The 22298-nt window shown below is 33.3% G+C and overlaps 1 protein-coding gene across 3 annotated transcripts in view; it reads left to right on the plus strand.

Annotated features, from left to right (window-relative positions):
* LOC126884068 (glycerol-3-phosphate acyltransferase 4) overlaps positions 1–22298 on the plus strand; it is a 240957-nt gene that overhangs the window by 78744 nt on the left and 139915 nt on the right. For all 3 annotated transcript variants that reach the window (XM_050649853.1, XM_050649854.1, XM_050649855.1), the window contains exon 2: positions 10874–11101. In XM_050649853.1, coding sequence (XP_050505810.1) covers positions 10874–11101 — 228 coding nt within the window. The remainder of the gene's footprint in view (positions 1–10873; positions 11102–22298) is intronic.

The raw sequence follows: 22298 nt of genomic DNA on the forward strand, positions 1-22298 counted from the left end.
GTCTAATGCTATTTAAATCCATTAATTTTTTTTTCGAATCCTGAGCTAATAAATATTTTTGAAAAATTTTAACTAAACGCAGAATGAAAGATTACGTTATTATCGACGGCCGAAAGTCCCTTAGAATAAACAAAAGGTTTCTTTTGAATAAGATATTTGTAATTCAAAATCACACTAAATTTTCTCTTTCTTTTACCCTGTAACTTATTAAAATAAGCATTATAGAAGTTTTCAGGGACTTTCGGCCCTCGGTAATAATGGAATCTTTCATTATGCGTTTAAATTTTTCAAAAATGCTTACTAGTTTTCTCAGTATTCGAATAAAATGAATGCATTTAAATAGCATAGGACCAAGATTTTGCGCCTACACCCTTAAGTACATAATTTGCTTCCACACGTGCATAAACACGTCAAAATCAGTATATTAAAGGCCAGATTTTGTTATAATCGGGGGTTTTTGGGGTCACTGAACACGAATACGCAATCAGAACCAACCCCCGAAGCACCTGGTGCCCAGGGTTACTGCTAGGCACATCATCTGGAGTTTCGAGGGTTTTTGGCCCTAAATTGATGCAAACAGATTACGTGGGGGTTTTTAGGATCGCTGAACACAAATACGTCGTCAGAATCGATTCACGTAGCACCTGGTGCCCAGAGTCACTGCTGAGGAACGTCATCTTCTGGAGTTTCGAGGGTTTTCGGCACTAAATTGATACACACAGATTACGTGGGGGTTTTTAGGGTTGTTCAACACGAATTTGATATCAGAACTGACCCTCGACTAGTTTCCAGGGTGACTGAGATGCACATGATCTTATGGAATTTAGAGAGTTTTCGGTTGTCGGAGGTCGGTTCTGATAGCGTATTCATGTTCAGCAGCCCCAAAAACACACTAGTAATCTATTTGCATCAATTTAGTGTCGGAAATTCCGGTTTTTTTCGGTGTTTTTAGTGCTAAGTGCCCTGGTCTATCAGGCAAACGTCTAAACTTAATTTCATGATGTTGTTCTGAAGCTATTTTATTGTGGCATTTTTATAATCAACTATTTTCAATGGGAAATAAGCCACAATTTTACCAAAAAAATGATTTTATAGTCGGTTCGCTAAACTCAGACGCAACTGGCTAGATATTTTAGTCGGTAATTTTTTTTGCCAATTTTACTAAAATTGGCAAAATTACCGGCTAAAATATCTAGCCAGTTGTGTCTGAGTTTAGCGAACAGACTATATTAACGTTTCGACGCCCAACTGGTTTTCCCTCGTGATTTACTATGGAGTGAGTCTAGCGCGAGAATTTTACTGCCACCGTTGCATTTGGTTGTCTTTTTAAAGACAGATCACATGCTATGATTTTTGTGGCGGATATTCTTGAGTTGGGTTGATTTCATGTAATCAAATGAACTATCTTTTAGTAAAGTAAATGAGTCAGATTAAATAAATTTAGCATTGTGTTGTATTTTGACAACGACACCCGACTTGTGGCTCAAAATCATTTTTTTAAGCGTTTAAGGGTTAAACAAATCTGAAGAGCACCGGGCGGAATTTTTGGGCAGAAATTGTTTAAACAATTTTATCTACTCTATGTTATGTTATGTGTAAGTTTTTAGTTTGTGAAAACTGTCATTATAAATAGCAGTGCGTGAAGTGTTTAAAGTGAGCGTGAAGTAACAATGTATTTTAAATGGGACTTACTTTTTCGCACTGTTTTTAACACACTTTCATATAATCAAATATCCTTAACTTTGGCGTTGTCATGGTCATGACATAATGAGCAATAAATTACGACAAAAGTTTTTACAGTTTTGTGGTTTGAAAGAAGTTATAATTTTTAAATGTCAAAGTTCTAAAAATTGTAGAATAGAAATGAATTCCAGTGACGAAGAGTTACAGTTTTTTTATTTGTTTATGGTAGAGTAGATAAAATATTGTATGAAACTGTGCATGAAGTGCTTTTTGCGAACTTACGCGATGTATAGCACTCGCGCCGCTGTCGCTCGTGCTCTAAATATTGCGTGCGTTCGCAAAAAGCATACTTCACGAACTGTTTCATAAATAACTATTTTTAAACAAATACAAAAGATCACGTTTTTTTCCTCCGGAACATATATTTTTTTATCAGATTTTTTTGCGGGTGCGGCGCGCTCTATTTCAAAAATCTCCTATTTCCTCCGAAAATTATTTTTTCTAGATTTTTTGGGATATTCTAAATAAAATAAGTTTCTTGACATTTTTCTCAAAAGTTAATAGTTTTAAAGTTATAAGTTAATAAAAAACTCATTTTTGGATTTTAAATCGCTTATAACTTTAAAACTGTTAACTTTTGAGAAAAATGTCAAGAAACTTATTTTATTTAGAAAATCCCAAAAAATCTAGAAAAAATAATTTTCGGAGGAAAATAGGAGATTTTTTAAATAGAACGCGCCGCACCGGCAAAAAAATCGGATAAACACGCATATTTAACAATTAAAAAACAACGGTATAAATTAAGGTTAGACGCGATCACTCTTCAGAGTCTTGAAGCTCAATGTTTAAACTTCAATTTAAGTATCTGGCAACCTCAAAAATACTAATTTAAATATGAGTTTTTAGGCTTCGAAAATGCGTATTTGCGCATTTTTCAGATTTTAAATTGCCTATAACTCGAAAACTATCAATTTTTGAGAACATTTACAAGATACCTTTGTTGTTTAGAATGACCCACAAAACTTAAAAATATATGTTCCAGAGCAAAAAACGTGATCTTTTGTATTTGTTTAAAAAAAATTGTTTAAACAATTTCTGCCCAAAAATTCCGCCCGGCACCCTTCAGATTTTTTTAAAGGAAATTTTAAAATATTTTTAAATAGGAATCCACAAAGAGACCGAATCGGAAATTTTTTCAGACGGGAGCGGTCTCACTACATGGACTACTGTGAGAGTAAAGAGCAAATATCCTACCGCTCCTATCCACACTGCCGAGTGGAAAAGAACTAAACTCTCGTCTAGCGTAACTACCCGCTATTAGCACTTCTTTGCTCTTTGCTCTTTGCTCGTCCACTCTGAACGTGCACTTTTTGCTCTTTGCTCTTTGCTCGTTGCTCTTTGCTCTTTGCTCGTCCACTCTGAACGCGACCTTAGTCATGAAGAAACTCTTCTACTGAATAATATGGTCTTTTAGATAGATGAGCTTTTGTCATTTTACGGAATTTGGGGAAAGATGTTGCAGATTTGAGTTGTAAAGGTGTAGCGTGCCTAAACGGTGGGCGGCATTTGTGTAACGTAAATGAAAATAAAAGCTTAGTAGACGGTTAAATTAAATAAACAAAAAGGTATTTGACATAACGCAATTTGTGTAAAACATTAAGTATCATTAAATAAAATAAAAAATTAAATAAAAAAAATATATTAAAACAGTGTAATTATGTGGGTCATAGGCGTGATGTTCTATTCCGCTACTTTTGGGGATGCTCCGGTAAGCTACATTCTTCAGAGATTTAAGGGGTGGGTTTTAAAATAACATTAATAATTAAAAGATAATATTGGGCGCCATTAATAAATCAAAATAATACTGCAATGATCCAAAATTAAAGAAAGTTACTTGCAATGTCGATCCATTTAATGTAGGTTGGTACTTACCATTGCGGTCGTAAATTTGTCTGTACTTCTCTCCAACAAGAAGGAAAAGAGATAAAGCGTGCAAAAGAAAATACCAATAAAAGTTATAACATAATAGTCGTTTATTAAAAAAATAAAAAATGAATTGAAATTATTTTAGTAAAGTTAAGTCTTTCGCGAGATTGTTCGAAGAAAAAAATAAACAGTTTATTATGAGTACCTGGTGACCTGGACTGCATTGATGATTAGAGCTACATGGATCTGGTTTAGCTCAACTGGAACTGTTGTTGCTCAACACTTTTCACTTAACACTTTACAATTGTTTGAATTAAAGTACTATTTCACAACATTTTATAGTATGAGAATAGAATTCCAAAGTTTTTGTTTTATTAGAAAAAGAAAGGTAACTGCTAATTAGTGCTAATGGTTGATTATTATTCCACATTGGAACGATGTAGGCACTGTTCATTTGAACATAGTAAAAATTTTGTTAAAAAAATGAGTTTTTTTAATTTTATTATGAAGTTAGAGAAACTCGTTCCGCGAGGCGCGAACTTGTTTTTATTTCTTCTTAAGAACAACATAACGAAGCTATTCTTTCTAATACTCTAGACAATTAGACACAAAACATACTCTCGTGGTATTCACTATAATCAACGTTTGTTTTCTAACTAAGAAAACATACTGAATCAGGAATCACTACATATTATAACTCACAAAACCAAAAACCGTATCCTAGACCAAATCGGTCTGTGACTGTACACCTTCATCGCTAGATGTTGACTTCTTTTCCGTGTAAATTTCTGAGCCGGTTCCTTCCTCAAAAAAAGAATTCACCTCCCATTCTAAGAAACATCAAATAGTTTTATCCAATAAAAAACCAGGGTATCTTTCCAAGACCATCGCACTAAGAGTTGTAAACCAATCAGGAATACTTACTTTCCGTAAACAAGTCTTTCGGTTCTCACCAAGAAATTGCTGGCTCAGTTCTAACGGACAATGTCAACTCAGGCACTTGAAAGACCTTATCGCCACTATGGAATTAATTATATCAACATTTCAACTGTAACATAAACATTTCCCAGTCTTTATGTCTCAGAAAGTCATTAAATTCTTTTGATACTAGCCGAAACACACACAACGTATTCTTTCTGGGTATTTGGACGGCAAACGAAAAATATATTGTCACCACATATCGTGGGATATATTAAAGAAGTTTCGCGGTATAACCTTGCATCCAATTCATTCGTCAACACAGGGCCGGAACTGAATATTTTTAAGACGATCAATTTAAGACCGTTACAAAGGAAGATGGTTGTATAGTTTTTTTGCGGAACATAATATAGATTTCTTTACTAACTTAGAGGACGGGATCGGTAAATAGACATCAAAAGTTGAATTTCTGGTGGAGTAGTCATGATGAGGCCTTGCCTTCTTGTTTCTCAGTTCTCATGTGTCCAATGTTCTTAGTATGCGTTAGTGATGTAACGAATATTCGTATTCGCATTCGCATTCGCGAATATTTGCATGTTTTTGCATATTCGCATCCGCATTCGCGAAAGGACATCGCACACATCTTATGGAAAATATAATGTCACTCAAATTCAATAAAATTTATACGAATAGATTCGTTTTAAATTAACGATCAAATCTTATCATTGCGCCAACTCTATCTTTTCAATAATAAGAGCAGAAATTGATATAAATAAATCTGAAATCAAATGGATACGTACATAAGTTAGAGAGAGAAAAAATATTTTAAAACACCCAAATTGTCGGTACTCCATAAATCAGAGGATTAGTTTCATTAATTCGCTTAGGCCCAGCGGGTGGTTTAAGCTCTTTTGAATAGCACCCAGAGCAATAATGATGGTAACTGACACTTTTACTGACTCAAAAAATGTGATTTTTATAAACTTTAATTGCAATTTGCGCCGTAATTAATCATAATTAAGAGTTGGCGCAATGTTAAGATTTGACCGTTAATTTAAAACGAATCTATTCGTATAAATTTTATTGAATTTGAGTGACATTATATTTTCCATAAGATGTGTGCGATGTCCTTTGTGCGAATGTCTTGCGAATATGAAAACCAGAAAAAAAATAATTTTAAGATAATATTAGGTTAATAAAATCAAAATCTATTCACTTCTCATCTTTTTTTATTAAGAAAAGGTAACTTAACCTCAAACATGCAGCTACTCTCAAATGGAAATATGCAGGACACAACAGCAGACAAAGAGATGGAACAAAAGAGGGAGGGGCAGACCACAGACGAGATGGTCGGATGACCTAAAAAGATACACAGGGACCAAATCGACAGCATTAGCACTGAACCGAGAAGAGTAGAAAAATAAGGGGGAGGCCTACGTTCAACTTTGGACAAATGAAGGGCAATAGATAGATAGAACTTAACCTTGTATTCTAATCACATTATCAGCCTTCACTTTTTTTTATTATTTGGTATTATGTAATAAAGCTTAAGATTCAGATTGATTTACACTAAATATCAATTAACTTTTCATTATAAATTTAGGAAACATTACAAAAATAGAAACAAATTTTAAAAAAACTGAACATTCGCATCCGCATTCGCGAATGTTTTGCATCCGCATTCGCGAATGTCGGTAGCAGATATTCGCATTCGTATTCGCGAATGTTCAAAAAATTACATTCGTTACATCACTAGTATGCGTGTCCTAATTTCATTTTATTTCACCTTTATTTATTTTTGGTCCAAATAATATTGCCTTGCTAACTATGATTTTCTCAATTCTCATATTTTTTTGTCTGTATAGCATCATTGTCTGCTTACATCTCGTATGTCAGACTATTTCCGACCTCGGACGCTACTTATTGATACTTCTACAGCTGGCTCTTGGCCGAAGTTTTTTGTAACTGATCCTCTTCTGGACGATGTTTCATTACTATGTATTCTTCATGATCTGGCACTTATGCCAATGAGACAGTGTTATGTTCCGCCATTCTAGCCTTTAGTCCTCCTTACGGTTTCTAAAAGCCGCCATAGTTGCCATAGCCACTGTGTTGTATGTTTTTTTTGGCTTGGACTATAGTCATTCAGCCAGTCTCAATCAAAAGTAAATGTATTAAAGATATTGCAAATTAGTGAAACATGGTTATTATAATAATATTACAATTTTTTACGTTTTATTTTACCTACTTATTACAGCTAATGTACCGGGTGTCCCAATAAGAATGGCTCTCGGCCATATCTCAGGAACCGTTTATATTAGAGCTTTGAAATAAAAAATTTTATAACAAAAGTTGCCTCAGGAAAAGCCTGGAAATTATTTTCCTAATTGTGGGACCACCGCTAGAGGGCGTAATTGAATATCAAAAATTAAAAAATCTAAATTTCACAAAATTTTCCTAATGAAGGGGCACTGGAAATCCGATCGTCGTATTCTTCATAAAATTCTACACATATTTGATTTGACAAGTTTAGGTCTACCTTTGGAAATAAGAGGTGGGGGTGAGTGGGAACCTTGTTATGAAAAACTGGCTGTGAGTCCGGTTCTGCTCAATCAAATTTTGCAAACTTGGTCTTGTTGAAGACAGATCTTGTCCGTCAATGTAAAAGTTATGCTTTCGAACCAACTTACTGAGTAATATGCCAGCTAGAAGGCGTTATTTAATTTTTTTCAGAAATCTAGTGTTCCTTGGAAAATATTAAATACAAACATGCATTTTTAATACCATATTACAAAATTAGGCAAAATTAGCAACAGAATAGCGAAAACCGCATGTTAATACCTTTTTTCTATCTCGAGATATCTTACAAAACGTGTAAATTTAAAAACATAACTGCTACTGTCACCGGTAAACGAAATTCATTAAAAGTAGTGTGCTATGGAAACAACAAAGAAACATTTTCCAGCTGTCAACGTATATTAGGTCTTTTCAACGCTTCTCATTTGTTTCGAGCCTCGTTCACATCTCGTATATTAATATTATACACGGATTATACGGCATATGACAGAGGCTCGAAACAAATGAGAAGCGTTGAAAAGCCCTATTACAAAGAAATAAAAACAACTATTTAGTGATGACATAAACGTTCAAATTTTTGCCCATCATTTTCGTTGCAAATAATTACTCTTTCAAGAGTAGATTGAACAGCAGTCTCAATTTCTGCTCTCGATATGCTTTGAATGGCGTTTAGTATTCTCTGGATAATGTATTCTAGAGTTGTGTATTATGGGCAACAATTTGAATATTTAGGTCGTCACTAAGTAGTTCTTTTTGTTCTGTGTTATATTTAATTTTAATAGTATTGTTTCTCTTTATATTGTTGTTTTAATTAATTATATTTTTATACGTTGACATCTGGAAAAAGTTATTTTGTATTTTTCCACAGCACACTACTTTTCATTAACTTAGTTTACCGGTGATAGTAACAGTTATGTATAAAATTTACACGTTTCTCGAGATATCTTGAGATAGAAAAAAGGTATCGACATGCGGTTTTCGCTATTCTATTGCTAATTTAATCTAATTTTATAAAGTATGATTAAAAATGCATACTTGTATTTAATATTTCCCAAAGAAAACTAGATTTCTGAAAAAAATTAAATAACGCCTCCCAGCTGGCTTATTACTTATTAGGATGGTTCAAAATTATCACGCTTACATTGAAGAAAAAGATCTGTCTTCAACAAGACCCAGTTTTCAAAATTTGATTTAGCAGAACCGGACTTACAGCCATTTTTTCATAACAAGGTTCCCACTCACTCCCACCTCTTATTTGCAAAGGTAGAGTTAAACTTGTTAAATCAAATATGCGCAGAATTTGATGAAGAATACAATAATCGTATTTCCAGTGCCCCTTCATTAGGAAAATTTTGTAAAATTTAGATTTTTTTATTTTTGATATTCAATTACGCCCTCTAGCGGTAACCCACAATTATGAAAATAATTTCCAGGCTTTTCCTGAGGCAACTTTTGTTATAAAATTTTTGAAGTTATACTTCTTTACGGGCGTAATGACGGTGCAATTTTATATGGGAAAACCTAGCGACCGGGCGCATGCGCATTATAACTTTGTTCTGATTGGATGTTCAAATGACATGACAAAAATTATCCAATATGGCAGCTGTGGCACAGCTGTGGGACTGTGTTTGGTTATAATGTATGCTTGTTGCGTTTTAAAATTTGTAGGAAGAGAAACAACAAACAAAAACTTAGTTAATGGTTATACTGCCTTTTTAAATAGTTTTCATATTATATTTTTGGACTTATTTACATAGAAGAGATGATTGTTGCATGCCAATGTGAAAGCTCATCAAACTGTGCCTAGTATGAGTGCCGCAGATCTCGCTTATTCAAAGCTAAAGAATCTTTCACTGGTAAGTGTTTTATAAATAGTTGATCAAATTTTGTTATGATATTTGAACATAGCCACTTTGCACGACGCAAGTGATTGCGAAATTTATTAGTCGTTATACGGGCTCCGATACTTACCTTGAACCTACCAAAATACATAAGTAGTATGTAATACTTTTTTTTACATAATTTGATTACCATTAAAATTTCTATCAATATTCACCTAATATATTGTCTTCTTACCCTATGTTTTGTTGTATTTTTTCAATTCTAAATCATTTCAATTCAAAATCAAAATAATTTGATTTACATAAGTTAAAAATGTCAAAAGGTTAATCTGTTTAGTTAGACGATCTTCGCACATAATGACAAGCTGTCTCTGTGGCGCAGTTTTAATGCGAGTGAATCCGAATACAACGCAAATACCAGCCGCGTGGTAAGTTGGTTCGAATCCCAATAGAAACTTTTATTTTTTTTTTATATATTTTATGATTGTAAGTATATTTATTATATAATTTTATTTTCAGAAAATACGTATTTAGTTAAAATTTTTTCCGACAATTAATGTTCAGAAATCATTTGTGGCATTTTTAATGTGTTTGTGTGTGTTTTATTTTTTTATTATTTTAATTTTTGGCACTGTTTTAATAAAAATGTTTGAGAAGTATTAAGTATAAATTAATTTAATATTTAAATAAAATATAAATAAAAAGTATATTAATTTCGTTTATAATCATATAATCATATAATAGAAGTATAACTTCTTACGTGCGTACAAAGTACACACACATTCTTTTTTTATTTCAATGCTCTACTATAAACGGTTCCTGAGATATGGCCGAGAGCCATTCTTATTGGGACACCCGGTACATACTATGTTAATAAATATTATAAATATAATGTTTATCAAGAACGCATAGTGTATACATTTTACAAATAAAATTATTAACGTTAATATTTAAAATAAATGCATTCTTTTGTTTTGTTTTTTCTTTGTTTTGTTTTTTTTTGCTTTGTTTTTTTGTTTTGTTTTTTGTTTTGTTTTTTGTTTTGTTTTTTTGTCACTACGATAAAATGTCAACCCGGTTCAATCAACCCCTCGGAGGTTTAAATCCTCTTAGTGATTTTTTTTCCTTAAATTTTTTTTTTTTATATTATTTTTGTATTTTTTTTTGTTTTATTTTTTTTAAATTATTTGTTTTTTTAATTTTTTTTTATTATTTTTTTTTAAACATATTTTTTTACAAATACCTATGACTAATTACAATAATATTTTACTATCCGACAAGAAAGATACCAAACATTGTGATACAAAGTGTTGTATGTTAACAAGGGACATAGATTTACGATATACGGAACTTACAGTTAAACGTGGATTCCGAATGAGCAAGTACAGAAAAGCTTTAGACATATTACGACATTGTGGTTTGCCAATGCCTTCGAAGCGGCAACCTATGCAATCTAAGCTGTTTAGGTCGCCGATGTCAATTTGTTCTGGAATTCTCCGAGTGTCTGGTTGGCATACCAATGTAGAACTACTAGTATTAAGGATTTCCACAATTTTTACTGTAGGTCTCCCCAGCGCTTTTTAACTTACCAATCTGTATTGTCAGCAGGATTTTCCCATTGACTCGCTTACTTATCTCTTTCGAGTAATCCACATATATTATACAGACTAATTTCGACCATCCATTTTTAATCAGGTATTCTTTTGGCATTCCTCCATGACCTCCCGATTTTTTGTATGTTAATGTTTTGATCGATTTTTTAACTTCTGTCAGGATTGTTTTTGTCTTATTCCGTGTATGGTTTTCTTGTTCCTTTATTGTTTGTACTGGTAATACCGATGTACACCGTCGCGTAAAATGTTTGCTAATATTTTGTAGCATTCATCCAATAGCTATTTTTATATAAACAAGTTTGTTTTTATTTTCAGTACGGTCGAAAAGACATAGAATCGTCGTTAAATCATAGGAATAAAGAGGTGCCAGAAGACATAGATGAAGGATACAGTGAAGAAATTACACAATCTGAAAAAAGCGCAGAGGAACCTCCTTTAGCCAACGGTCTGGTAAATGGAGGAAATAATGTGATAAGCCGAGACGAAGGATTAATATTTGTACCCGAACCACCCACGAGTAAGACTGAAGAAGCCGTCAAGGAGGTAAGAACTTCATTATTTACTGTTAGTTACTGTGATAATATCGGCAATGGCAGCTATACCCTATTCCACGAATATATGACTGTTTTGGATTATCACGACAACGATTATTTTACTTTTCAAAATATGAAGTACGAAAGTAAATTGCAAATTACATTGTTGTTTATTAGAATAATAATTATTAGAGCAATTTACATTTGTACTTCTTATGTTGCACACTAAAATATTCGTTGTCGCGATAATCCAAAACAGTCGTTTATTCGTGGAATAGACTATATGTACGCATTTGATCCCGCTTGGCGGCGCTAGTGTAGTTGGTGGTCAACGTTTTGACAATTCGTGAAGTTTGTATAGTATATGGTGTTTTTGGGCTGTTTGTGCGTTGAAAAACGAATTGAGGAGAATTGAGAAGGAATGCAAGAGTTACTGAAAAAAAGGAAGCCCTTATCGAACGATAAACTATATTAATCATCGTCTCAATGTTTTTTTTTTCTAGAGCTCAGAGGGTATAGATCTGAGGGTATTTATTTGGTATTGACTCACTTCCCCCACGAGTCTAGTGTGTATATGATATCTGTCTTACTTTTTTATCAATTTAAAATTCCCAAATAAGTACGCTCAGCATTAATTTTTGTGTTTATCCGTTGATTGAGGTAATACCTCAATCAACGGTTTATCTCATTTAAAAATGTGATATTTTCAAAATATAGACACCATGACAGTTGCGCATTTGGGGTAAATTTGGTTTAAGCATGGGTTGAGCGGAGATATGTCAACAATAGATCAGGCTAGGGATATGCCACCCAATGCATCGAGGTGTAACGCCAATATCAAGTACAGTGGTCTAGCTATCCTTGTCTGTCGTGCGAGTGTGAGCGTATCTACTAAGAGGTGGGAGTAATGGAACGACAGTGACACAGAGGCGGCCGCCATCATATGCTAGAGAGAGAAAGCTAAGCGCCGGTAGAGAGAGATAGATAGACCACCGACCTGAACTGCTCCGCGTTACGCTATTTTTCAAACCTGGCCTAATCTATTGTGTTATTATATCTATGGGGTTGAGCGCAGCTGATTCTGCAATGTTGCCTTACTTAAAAAAAATTATAATTCCCTATAGAATGTGTTAATTTAATTAAGTATAATTATTTGGGTGTTTGTCTAGGTGAAAGGCGACCTTAAATTTAAGGTGAAATTAGAAAAAATTAGGGTTAGGTTTAATCAGGTTATGTTTTAGTCATTAAAGAATATTTGAATGGTACTAGGTCACTTTTATTTTCAGTTATTAACTTGTTTATATTATTTTTGATTAGGTTAGGTTTGATCAGGTTATGTTTTAGTAATTTTAAAGCATATTTTAAAGGTAATATGTCACTTAAATTTTCAGTTATTAACTTGTTTATATTATTTTCGATGACGCTAAGTTAGGTTTGGTCAGGTTATGTTTTAGTCACCAAAAAATATTGAGAACTTGATAATTATTTCAAATTTTTCTATATTATTATTTCAAATATATTTTTTTTTATATGTTCACTTCATAAAAAGCGATTGTAGATGTGGCAACAGTGTGAATGTATATAAAATTGCATATCTTAATCCGTGCGTTTATAATAAATGTTGATCTGAATTTTGTAGTGAAGTATTCTATTTTTTACAGTCGAATCTAGGGGCAATACGTAATCTGTTTCAACAAATTTTTTATTGCAGAGCAGATACGTGCATTTATTGTCAGCACATATTTATCCCTTCTTATTGCTACTTGCTTGCTTTTCTTGCTTTCTTGCTACTTTCTTAATCCACTTTTTTCTCATCAGAATATCTTTGGGAAACCTGTGTCCTGATGTTCTCGATGAGCAACAGCACAACATTGAGTGATTTTATGCTCTTAAGTTTAATTCACACAGCCAAACAAATATGCAATATTTACTTAGAAATAGATTGATTTGAAGTGTTGACGTAAGTTGAGGTGACCTCCAACTACACGAGCGCCACCTACGTTGAGCTTTCCAGATTAGCTGCCATTGTGTTCTTCCCATAAGATCGTTTACATTATTCTTGACTGTAGGTGTAGTATTTTGCGTATATTTGTGCTTTCTAGGAGAAAACTGTAAACCACAAAATCATTACGTTTTCGTTTCCTTGTTCCGTTCGTGATCGATTTTGAGTGATTATGATAGTTATTAAAGTCTAATTAATAACATGGAGAACTGTCGGAGACGTGCAGGGTTGACAAGGGTGTAAGTCAGGGATGCGTGATAAGCCCCATTTTGTTTAACATATAAGGAGAAGCCATTATGCGCAAAGCAATCTCGGAACAGGAGGGGCATATCCATTGACGGGAGAAGAATCAATAACTTAAGCAGATAATACAACGCTTTTCGACGAATCCTTGGAAAAATTAACGGGACTGAATAGAACGAATGAGTTTGGAAGCAGGGATGTCCATAAAGGAATCAAAAACAATGTGTGTGTACTGTACTTTGTACGCACGTAAGAAGTTATACTTTTTTTATATGATTCCAACGAAATTTATATATGTACTTTAAACAGTTTATTTATATTTTATTTAAATATTAAACTAATTTTAATACTTACTACTTTCCAAAATTTTTTATTAAAACAATACCAAAAATTAAAAAAATTAAAGAATAAAACACACACAAACACATTGAAAATGCCACAAAGAAATGACTTCTGAACAATAATTGTTGGCAAAATTTTTAACTAAATACGCATTTTCTAAAAAAAAATTACATAACAAATATACTCACAATCATAAAATGTATAAAAAAATAAAAACATTGGGGTTCGAACCCGCGTTTCTTAGGGTGCTAGATTTAAAATCGAAGCATCTACTCATTTATCCACTTACACGTACCTGCCATGTGGGAAGATAGGCCAACTGAACGTTTTACTGTTTGACAGTTCTGAATTTAATCAAATTAGTTTGATTTTTGTGGAATTAAAATATTAAAATGCAACAAACCATAGAGTAAGAAAATAATATATTAGTTGAAGATTGGTAGAAATTTTGTTGGTAATCATGTAAATTATGTAAATGAAAGCATTACCTACTAGATAAGTACATACATTTTCCAAATAGGTAAGTACCTATGTAATTTTTTATTACAATACTGAAACATTTACAATTACGTACCTGTTGTTTTTAAAAACTATTTAAAGTCACTACAATTATAAACTTGCTTTTGTCTGTGTCCTCACAACAATAAAAACTAATAACATTTGTTTATTATAACTATATACAACATTTGTTTACCCATAACCATTGACGTATTAATAAAATAACCGACATATTGAACAGTTGTTGACAGGTCATTGTAATTACCCAATCAGAGCACGATAACGTTTGAGCTGCGCCCAGGACCAAGAGTTTTGATTAACTCGCGCACATATACATTTACTCCCAACGCGCCTAAAGAAGTATAACTTCAAAAACAAAGATTATGATCATAAACAGAAGAAATAACAACCAGCCAGACATTGTCATAATCAATGACATCGAAGTGGTAAATAAATTTGTGTATATGGGCACCCTCATAACTAATTACGGAGGATACATCAAACAAATAAAAAGAAGGTCAGCCATGTCAAAGGGAGCAATGACAGAGTTCATAAAAAATGCAGAAGCCACATCACCGTGGATACAAAGATAAGGCATGTAAAAACAATGGGCTTCTCCATTTTTCTATATGTATCAGAGTGCTGGTCTTTGAAGGAACTTGACAAATGCGCTATAGACGCGTTTGAAATGTTTAGTTGGCGAATAATGTTGCGAATATATTCAACGAGTCTATAGGGCTTTTCATCGAATGTCCTTTGTTTCGAACTGCTGTCATGTATCGTCTAATATTAATATATCTACGTCATACGTTATTGGTATATACCAATGCTACAAACCACAGACGTATAACGTGGATATATTAATATTACACATGACAGAAGCTCGAAACAAATGACTGTGAATGAAAAGCCTTATGCCCGATTTCACCAACGATACCTAAACAGTTGCCTTATTAAGTAATTCTTATCGATAGGAACTTCCTAAGTCAGTACTTAAGAACAATAGCGTTTCACAACTAAAAGAACTGTTTATCTAGGAAATTCTTTCCTAGGTATTAATTCGGGTACGTTTGAACTATTTTTGATAAATAAAAAGAAAAATAAGGTGACATTACCTTACTTTTTTGATTATTTGTCAAAATTGTTTGTTTGCTAAGTTGGTTTTATTCAGTTTTGTACCTACTGTTATAGTTATTTTATTTAGTAGTTATAGTTATTTGTGAATTCAGTTTGTTAAGTTTTGTATGTTATTTGCAGGGGCGTGCAGTCCATGGAAGCAAGGGAAGCATTGCTTCCCTTGGTTTCCGTAGTAATGCCGTACCAACTAAGTAACTGAGATAATTTTAAAAAAATTGAACAAACACATAATAAGCAGGATTTTAAGTTGCGTACGAGAATATTTAATTATGTAGTACAAGCAGCAAGTACCTACCTAATAAGAAAAGACAAACGTATTTTACTCTATTTTTGTCATACAGTAAATAACTACGCAATGAAATAAGTACCCATACTAGTATAAGCAGCGCTGTATGCTGCATCCTTCCGTACTCGGACCATGATCGTATTTCTACGGTGGTATTCGGAGTTATATCGGCATAATAATCTGATTTTTAAGTTGCTTCACTCCAGCGACTCAAGCCTATGTAAAAATCATCGGGGTTAGATGGTGAGCGGTGAGTTCAAATTTGGGGCATATCTTTAGCTTATAAGCAGTTTTGTCAATTGCATACGAAGATGTTTTTGGTGAATTTAAATGGGATTTACCAGCATTTGACAATGGCGGGCTTCGTTGACTGATTTTTTGAAAGTATGAAGATGGATTTTATTGAATTATTTATATAAATAAATACATAGAATTATTTATATTATAAATACTAAATATAAATATTATTTATATAAATATATTATAAAATATGTATTAGTGTTTTGGAAAATGGTGAAAATGTGAAATGTGGGATACAGAAACCATAAATAGCTCGAGAGGATTTTTGGATAGTTTAAAAGATTATTTGAATTTTACTTTATAACTTAGCTTTTTTCAGAAATATTTCCATTCTCAGATAATTTATTTACTGTATTGCAATGCAAGATAAACGATTGGTTTCTGTGTAAAAAAATTAGCGTATTTAAAGATATTATTAACAAAAAGAGAGAGATGACTTTGAAAAATGCTCGAATAATATGATGGCAAGAATTTTTAAGCCTAAAAGGAAACGAATAGGTACGCACTGATAATGTTAGAGATGTCGAATCGTGCTACCGCCAACTATACAATTTACCAGATTTTCGATCAAATATGTCAACGAATGGAAAATAGGTTTTAAGAATTTTGATGACCGAGACTTTTTTAGCTGTGCAATTTTAATACATTAAAAAAACACATTTTCCTGAAAAACAAACAAAATCTTTGATGCGTCTTTATGGACAATATTTTGACTTGATTTCATTAAGTTCAGAACTAACAGCTTTATATGAGACTGAGAATATTGAGTATTGACACAAAAAATATTGCCAGTGAGTTACTAATATTTTTTCCACCTACCTCTACCGAAAGTATACATTTCCTGACCTGATTTTAGGGAGGAAAGGCGTACCTACTTTTCGTCCCTAGGGAGACAAGGTACTTTTACTCCCTAGGGAGTATACCTAGTAGTATGTATACGTTTTATAAAGGATGTTACTTGTTTTATTTTCCAATTAAATATAATCTGATTAAAGAAATGTCACAATATCCACGTTTGTACAAGGAAGTTATAGACAAGTTTTCGAAAAATGGTAGAAGAATTGAATTACATTATAAATAGGTGTTTTTACAATTTTTTTTATAAATTGCTTCCCCTGTTTCAAATTTCACCGCACGCCCCTGGTTATTTGTATATGTACAGTGAAATGGAGGAAAAGAAAAGAGTTGTAAATTTCACATATATGACGAAAAATTAAAGTTAGGTGAATTGTCATTAATGAAATAATTTTAAAATAAATACCATGTTAAAAATTGCTTCTTTTATTATGAATTTTTAATGATAGACTTTAAGAGATATCTTGAATGGGTTTTTGAAACACAACACTAGTTTGTTAGGTAGTAGGTAGACTACATAATTTTGACAATAGACCTGTAAAAAACTCCAAACGATTTTCTATATTTTCCAACACATATTATATTATTAATATAAAAGATAACACAAAATTACGACTAATATACCTAATATTACAGAATAACAGAAAAATTAAGGTAAGAAACAAATTATTGACAAACGTCACAACTACATTAGTCAAAATTGTAAAAATATAACCTGACTGTCAACGATAAGTAATACCTAAAGTTTAGGGAGATCGAAATCCGTATCCTAACGTAAGGTAATGCTTAAGCGGTTTAGGCAATTCTTATGGTATGGTGAAATCCGTTTTAGAGTTAGGAAGTACCTAAATCCACTTAGGTAATTCTTAAATATTTAGGTATCGTTGGTGAAATCGGGCATTAGTCTTAGAAAGCTGCAGGTTACAAGTATGCTTCGAAACACTGTGATCAAAAAAATCACCGCTTACTTTGGTCATGAGATGCGTAGAGATGGTCTGGAGAAACTGACATTCCAGGGGGTGGTGCAAGGAGCGAGAGCCCGCGGAACATCAACAACAAAGGTATGTGGACCACACTACAAAAGAGGTCGGAGCTCCACTAAACCTTTGCTTTAGAATTGCAAAAGATAGAGAAAGATGGATATGGTTTAAAAGAAATCATTGAAAATTCTAGGTGGCTCTATGTCCGAATGGGTCGACGGACTAGGAAGAAGACTCATCATCATCAACCCGTACTCGTCCACTGCTGGACATAGGTCTCCCTCAGCTCTTTCCATCTTTCTCTGTTTTGTGCGGCTTGCATCCAGTTGCCGACAATACGCTTCAGATCGTCAGCCCATCTGGTTGCTGATCGTCCTCTGCTCCGTAGTGCTTCTTCTCGTGGCCTCCACTCGACAATACGTTTTGTCCATCGGTTGTCTGACAATCTGGCGACGTGTCCTGCCCAATTCCACTTGAGCGACGCGATTCTTTCGACGGCGTCCATTGTTTTTGTTCTACGACGGATTTCTTCATTTGGGAATCGGTCCCTCAGGGAGACACCCAACATTTGGCGCTCCATAGCCCTCTGAGTTATACGAATCTTGTTCACTACCTTTTTTGTGAGTGTTAATGTTTCCGCTCCATAAGTAAGTACATGCAATACACACTGGTCAAAGATTTTCCTTTTCAGGCATACGGGTAAGTCCGATTTAAATACATAGCTCAGTTTACCAAACGCTGCCCAGGCTAATCCTATGCGACGTGGGAGGCCGCACAAGTGGTTATCTCTTCCCAACCAAATTTCATGTCCCAAGTACTTATAAGATGCAGTCTGTTCCATATCCATTCCATTAACAACAATATTACGATTTAGCACCAGATTAGTCATTATTTGCGTCTTGTTGATATTAATCTTTAGTCCGACCTCTAAGGAAGCGTGATATAACTTGTTCAACATTATTATTGCATCATCCATACGATCGGCTATAAGGACGATGTCATCTGCGAATCTCAAATGACTGAGCTTCTCTCCATTTATATTGATACCATATTCGTTCAGAGGAAGAAGAAGCCTATCAAGGAAGAAGACTATCAGGAAACAAATACTTAAATATTGTGTAGTTTCAGACAATAAATTATTTTTAAAAGTATTTAATGTTAAAGAAAATAAGCGAAAACAGAGTAGGTACCGATATGCAGATCTTAGATACCCAAATCCCTCTCCTATATTTTCTTCTACACTGGATCTAAGAAAAGAAATAAATCAGGGAATGCCCACAATTCTAATCTTATCAGTCTCTTACCAAAAAGAAATTAATATCGACTATGTATTAGTTTATATTATAATTTTATTGAGTTATCTAAATGCGTTTAAATAGAAGCATGTTAGTTTTTTATTGGTAATTAAAAAACAATAATAAATAAATTATGATGCCATTTACTTTTTTCTTTTTATTTATTTGTAAATCGATCAAACGGTCAAGGTAACAATAGCTACTTTGTAAGATTAACTGATAACTTTCATGGGAAAGCATTTTTAATCCAAAATAGAAAAAAGAATAACTCTTACATCCTTGACTACATTGTTACAACAAAAAATATTAACACATTGTTTTAGTTATGTAACTTTATGGCCACTTGAATTTGTTTTATTTTAAAATATGTGTAGGGATATTAAAAACAAATTAAAAAAATTATAGGAAGTTTTAAGGGAGTCTAAGAATATCTGTTTCGGAGACAATTTCTCCAACTTTTTTCTAATACCCAGATAATATTTGTTAATTATTGGTGTACAGAAAAAAATCATGTTTAAAATTAAAGACAATCCACACATACCAATTAAAAAGATTATTTTAAGCTTTAATTATAGCTTAAGATACTTAAATGAAAAAATAAACAACTGATCAAAAAAAGTTACTAAGAAACTTACTGATAATTTGCCTATTTTCATTGAGACTTACGATTTGTTGACAAAAAATGACGACAAACTGGACTATCTTACAAAAAAATTGACGAGGTCCATAAACTAAATACCCTGCTAAATCATGAAAAGGTTTTAAAATCTTTTAGGCAGATGGAACATGATATTTTCAATATATCGTCAGTTTTTTTCGGGGGTTCAGATGAGACTATTAAGGTTCAAATCCAAGAATCAAATTCAACTGATATTAAGTTGGGATTAGACAGGCTCTCTTCAAACATCAATGAAATATCGAATCAAATGAGCAATCTTATCAAAAGTCTATCTACCATACCAACGAAAAAAGAGGTATTGAAAAAAAAAAGACATGTTATGCCACCTCAAGTACCCAAACTGAAGAGCCTTAATATTTCGAAGCAAGTCCAGAGCAAAAGTCAAAAATTACAGAAGATAAGTGTCACTTTGTAGTTGTTAGTAACTTGAGCCCAATATACACCCCTATACAAGTGGTTTACTATATTAAAGAGAAGCTAGGTATCAAGGAATATATAAGATGTTATGCCTTCCTGAAAGATGCCGACACAACAACTGGTTCTTCATTCAAAATAGGTATAAAATCTAGAACATCTATTAACCTATTATTTAATAAGGGCATCTGGCCACCTGGTGTAAACATTAAATGGTCTATTGAATCTTCATATTCCGAACCAACGCTTTCATCCGAGTCACATCCGAATGAACACACAAGAATCCGAAGAATATCAGAAGTCCTATTAGCCTGGAAAATTCAAATAGCAGTTTATGCAACAACAAAGATGAAGTTCAGAGCACAAACATACATATAGACAAACAGGCCATCGAAATTTGCAAATCTAAGAATCCGTTCTATACCCATATTAATTTCATTAAGAAAGATACTTTAGAACCATCGACTAATCTGGATCCATTGACCCCACCAAGAGTTAGATTAACCAATAACTCTAATAGTCGATATCTTTTGGCCAGATTAAGCGAACCGGATATCTTAAAGGCCATTAAACTTCATCTTGCTTTTCTACACGACCAACCTGCATCAGTATTTTATGACGGGTAACCAACACAAGTGTTAAACTGTTTCTGGCTTCCGAAGGACTTCCTACAAAGAGTGAAGATCTACGAAAAATTCTTCTAGATTTTAATGATGCTTGTGGAATTGGTGCAGATGAGGTAGACGCTGATCTTGCTGCTTTTAGGTCTTTTCTAACTTCGGAAAGAATTATTCACCTGCAAAAATCAAGGGAATGCCACCGAAACTACTATTCCGCTGCCTCTCCAAGACGAAATTTTTAAACATCACGACGTGTTCTGAGAGGCTAGAATCCTCAAATTATTTTAGTGATAACAACTTTAGCATGGTTCTGATTAATATTCGTTCTATAAGATATAAAACTGATGAATTATTTCTATTTCCAGAGGAATTAGGGTTTCCACCGATAGTTGCGGTTACTGAGCACTGGCTTGAAGTCAATGAGCCTTTTTTTGTAGAAAAATATTCCACTATTGATGGGTATGATCGTCCAAGTTCAGGTCATGGAGGCACCCTAATTTTTTCTACAAATAATGATTTTTCTCTGGTAACAAAATATGACTTTCTATTAAGTGAAACATTCTTTGAGTTTTCCTTAGTTTACAGTAAGAACCTTAATCTTTATATTATTTGCATTTATAGATCACCTGACTCTTCCGCGGAACTATTTTTTCAGAACCTGCTTAATTTGTTAAATGAACTGCCCCATAAAAGCAGAAAAATTTTATGCGGGGACTTCAACATTAATTATGCTGCTGCTTGTGCTACATAAATATCCCTGGTCAACATATTTGAATCATATGGTCTATCAATGCACATTGATTCTCCTACAAGGATTACAAAAACTTCATCTACCATAATTGATTATATTGTCTCAGATTTCTCACCCTGTGATGTCTGCGCTACAACTGCTAATGCGGGACTATCTGATCATGAAGCGGTTTATACGAAGTTTAACATCTTCAGCAAGTTCTCCTCGAAAACTCGACGTTTAGGCAGTATTTTTTCCGCTCGGAACTTTCGTAAATTCCAAAATTTATGCTTAACCTCTGAGTGGCACTTTCCTTCTATGGATGTCGATTATAATTTCAGTGATTTTTTAAATAAGCTTGTCTGTATCTTCAATAAAGCATTTCCTTTAATCACAATTAAGCCAAAACATCGCAAACCCTGGACTACCAAAGGTGTCCACATATCAGCCAAAAATATGCGTTCACTACTGTACATCAAAAAATTTACTACCAACGTCTCTGTTACTGAATATATTACCAAGTACAGGGCAATCTATTTAAAACTTATAAAATCAGCTAAAAAATTGTACTATCAAAATCGTCTCAGAAGCTCTAAAAGTGTTGCAAAAGAAACTTGGTCCATAATAAACTATCTTCGAAATAAAACTCACACAGCTCAAACATTTTCCCTTCCAGACCCAGAAAATCTAAATGAATACTTTGTTAATGTGAGTAAGAATATTACATCTACTATTGTGTCACAACAAGATCCCATTTTCTATCTCCCTAATTCAAGAAAGGTTTCGAATTCATTCTTTATAAGACCGGTTGATAAATATGAACTGA

The sequence above is a fragment of the Diabrotica virgifera genome, chromosome 4, assembly GCF_917563875.1.
Source record: "Diabrotica virgifera virgifera chromosome 4, PGI_DIABVI_V3a".
NCBI lineage: Eukaryota > Metazoa > Arthropoda > Insecta > Coleoptera > Chrysomelidae > Diabrotica > Diabrotica virgifera.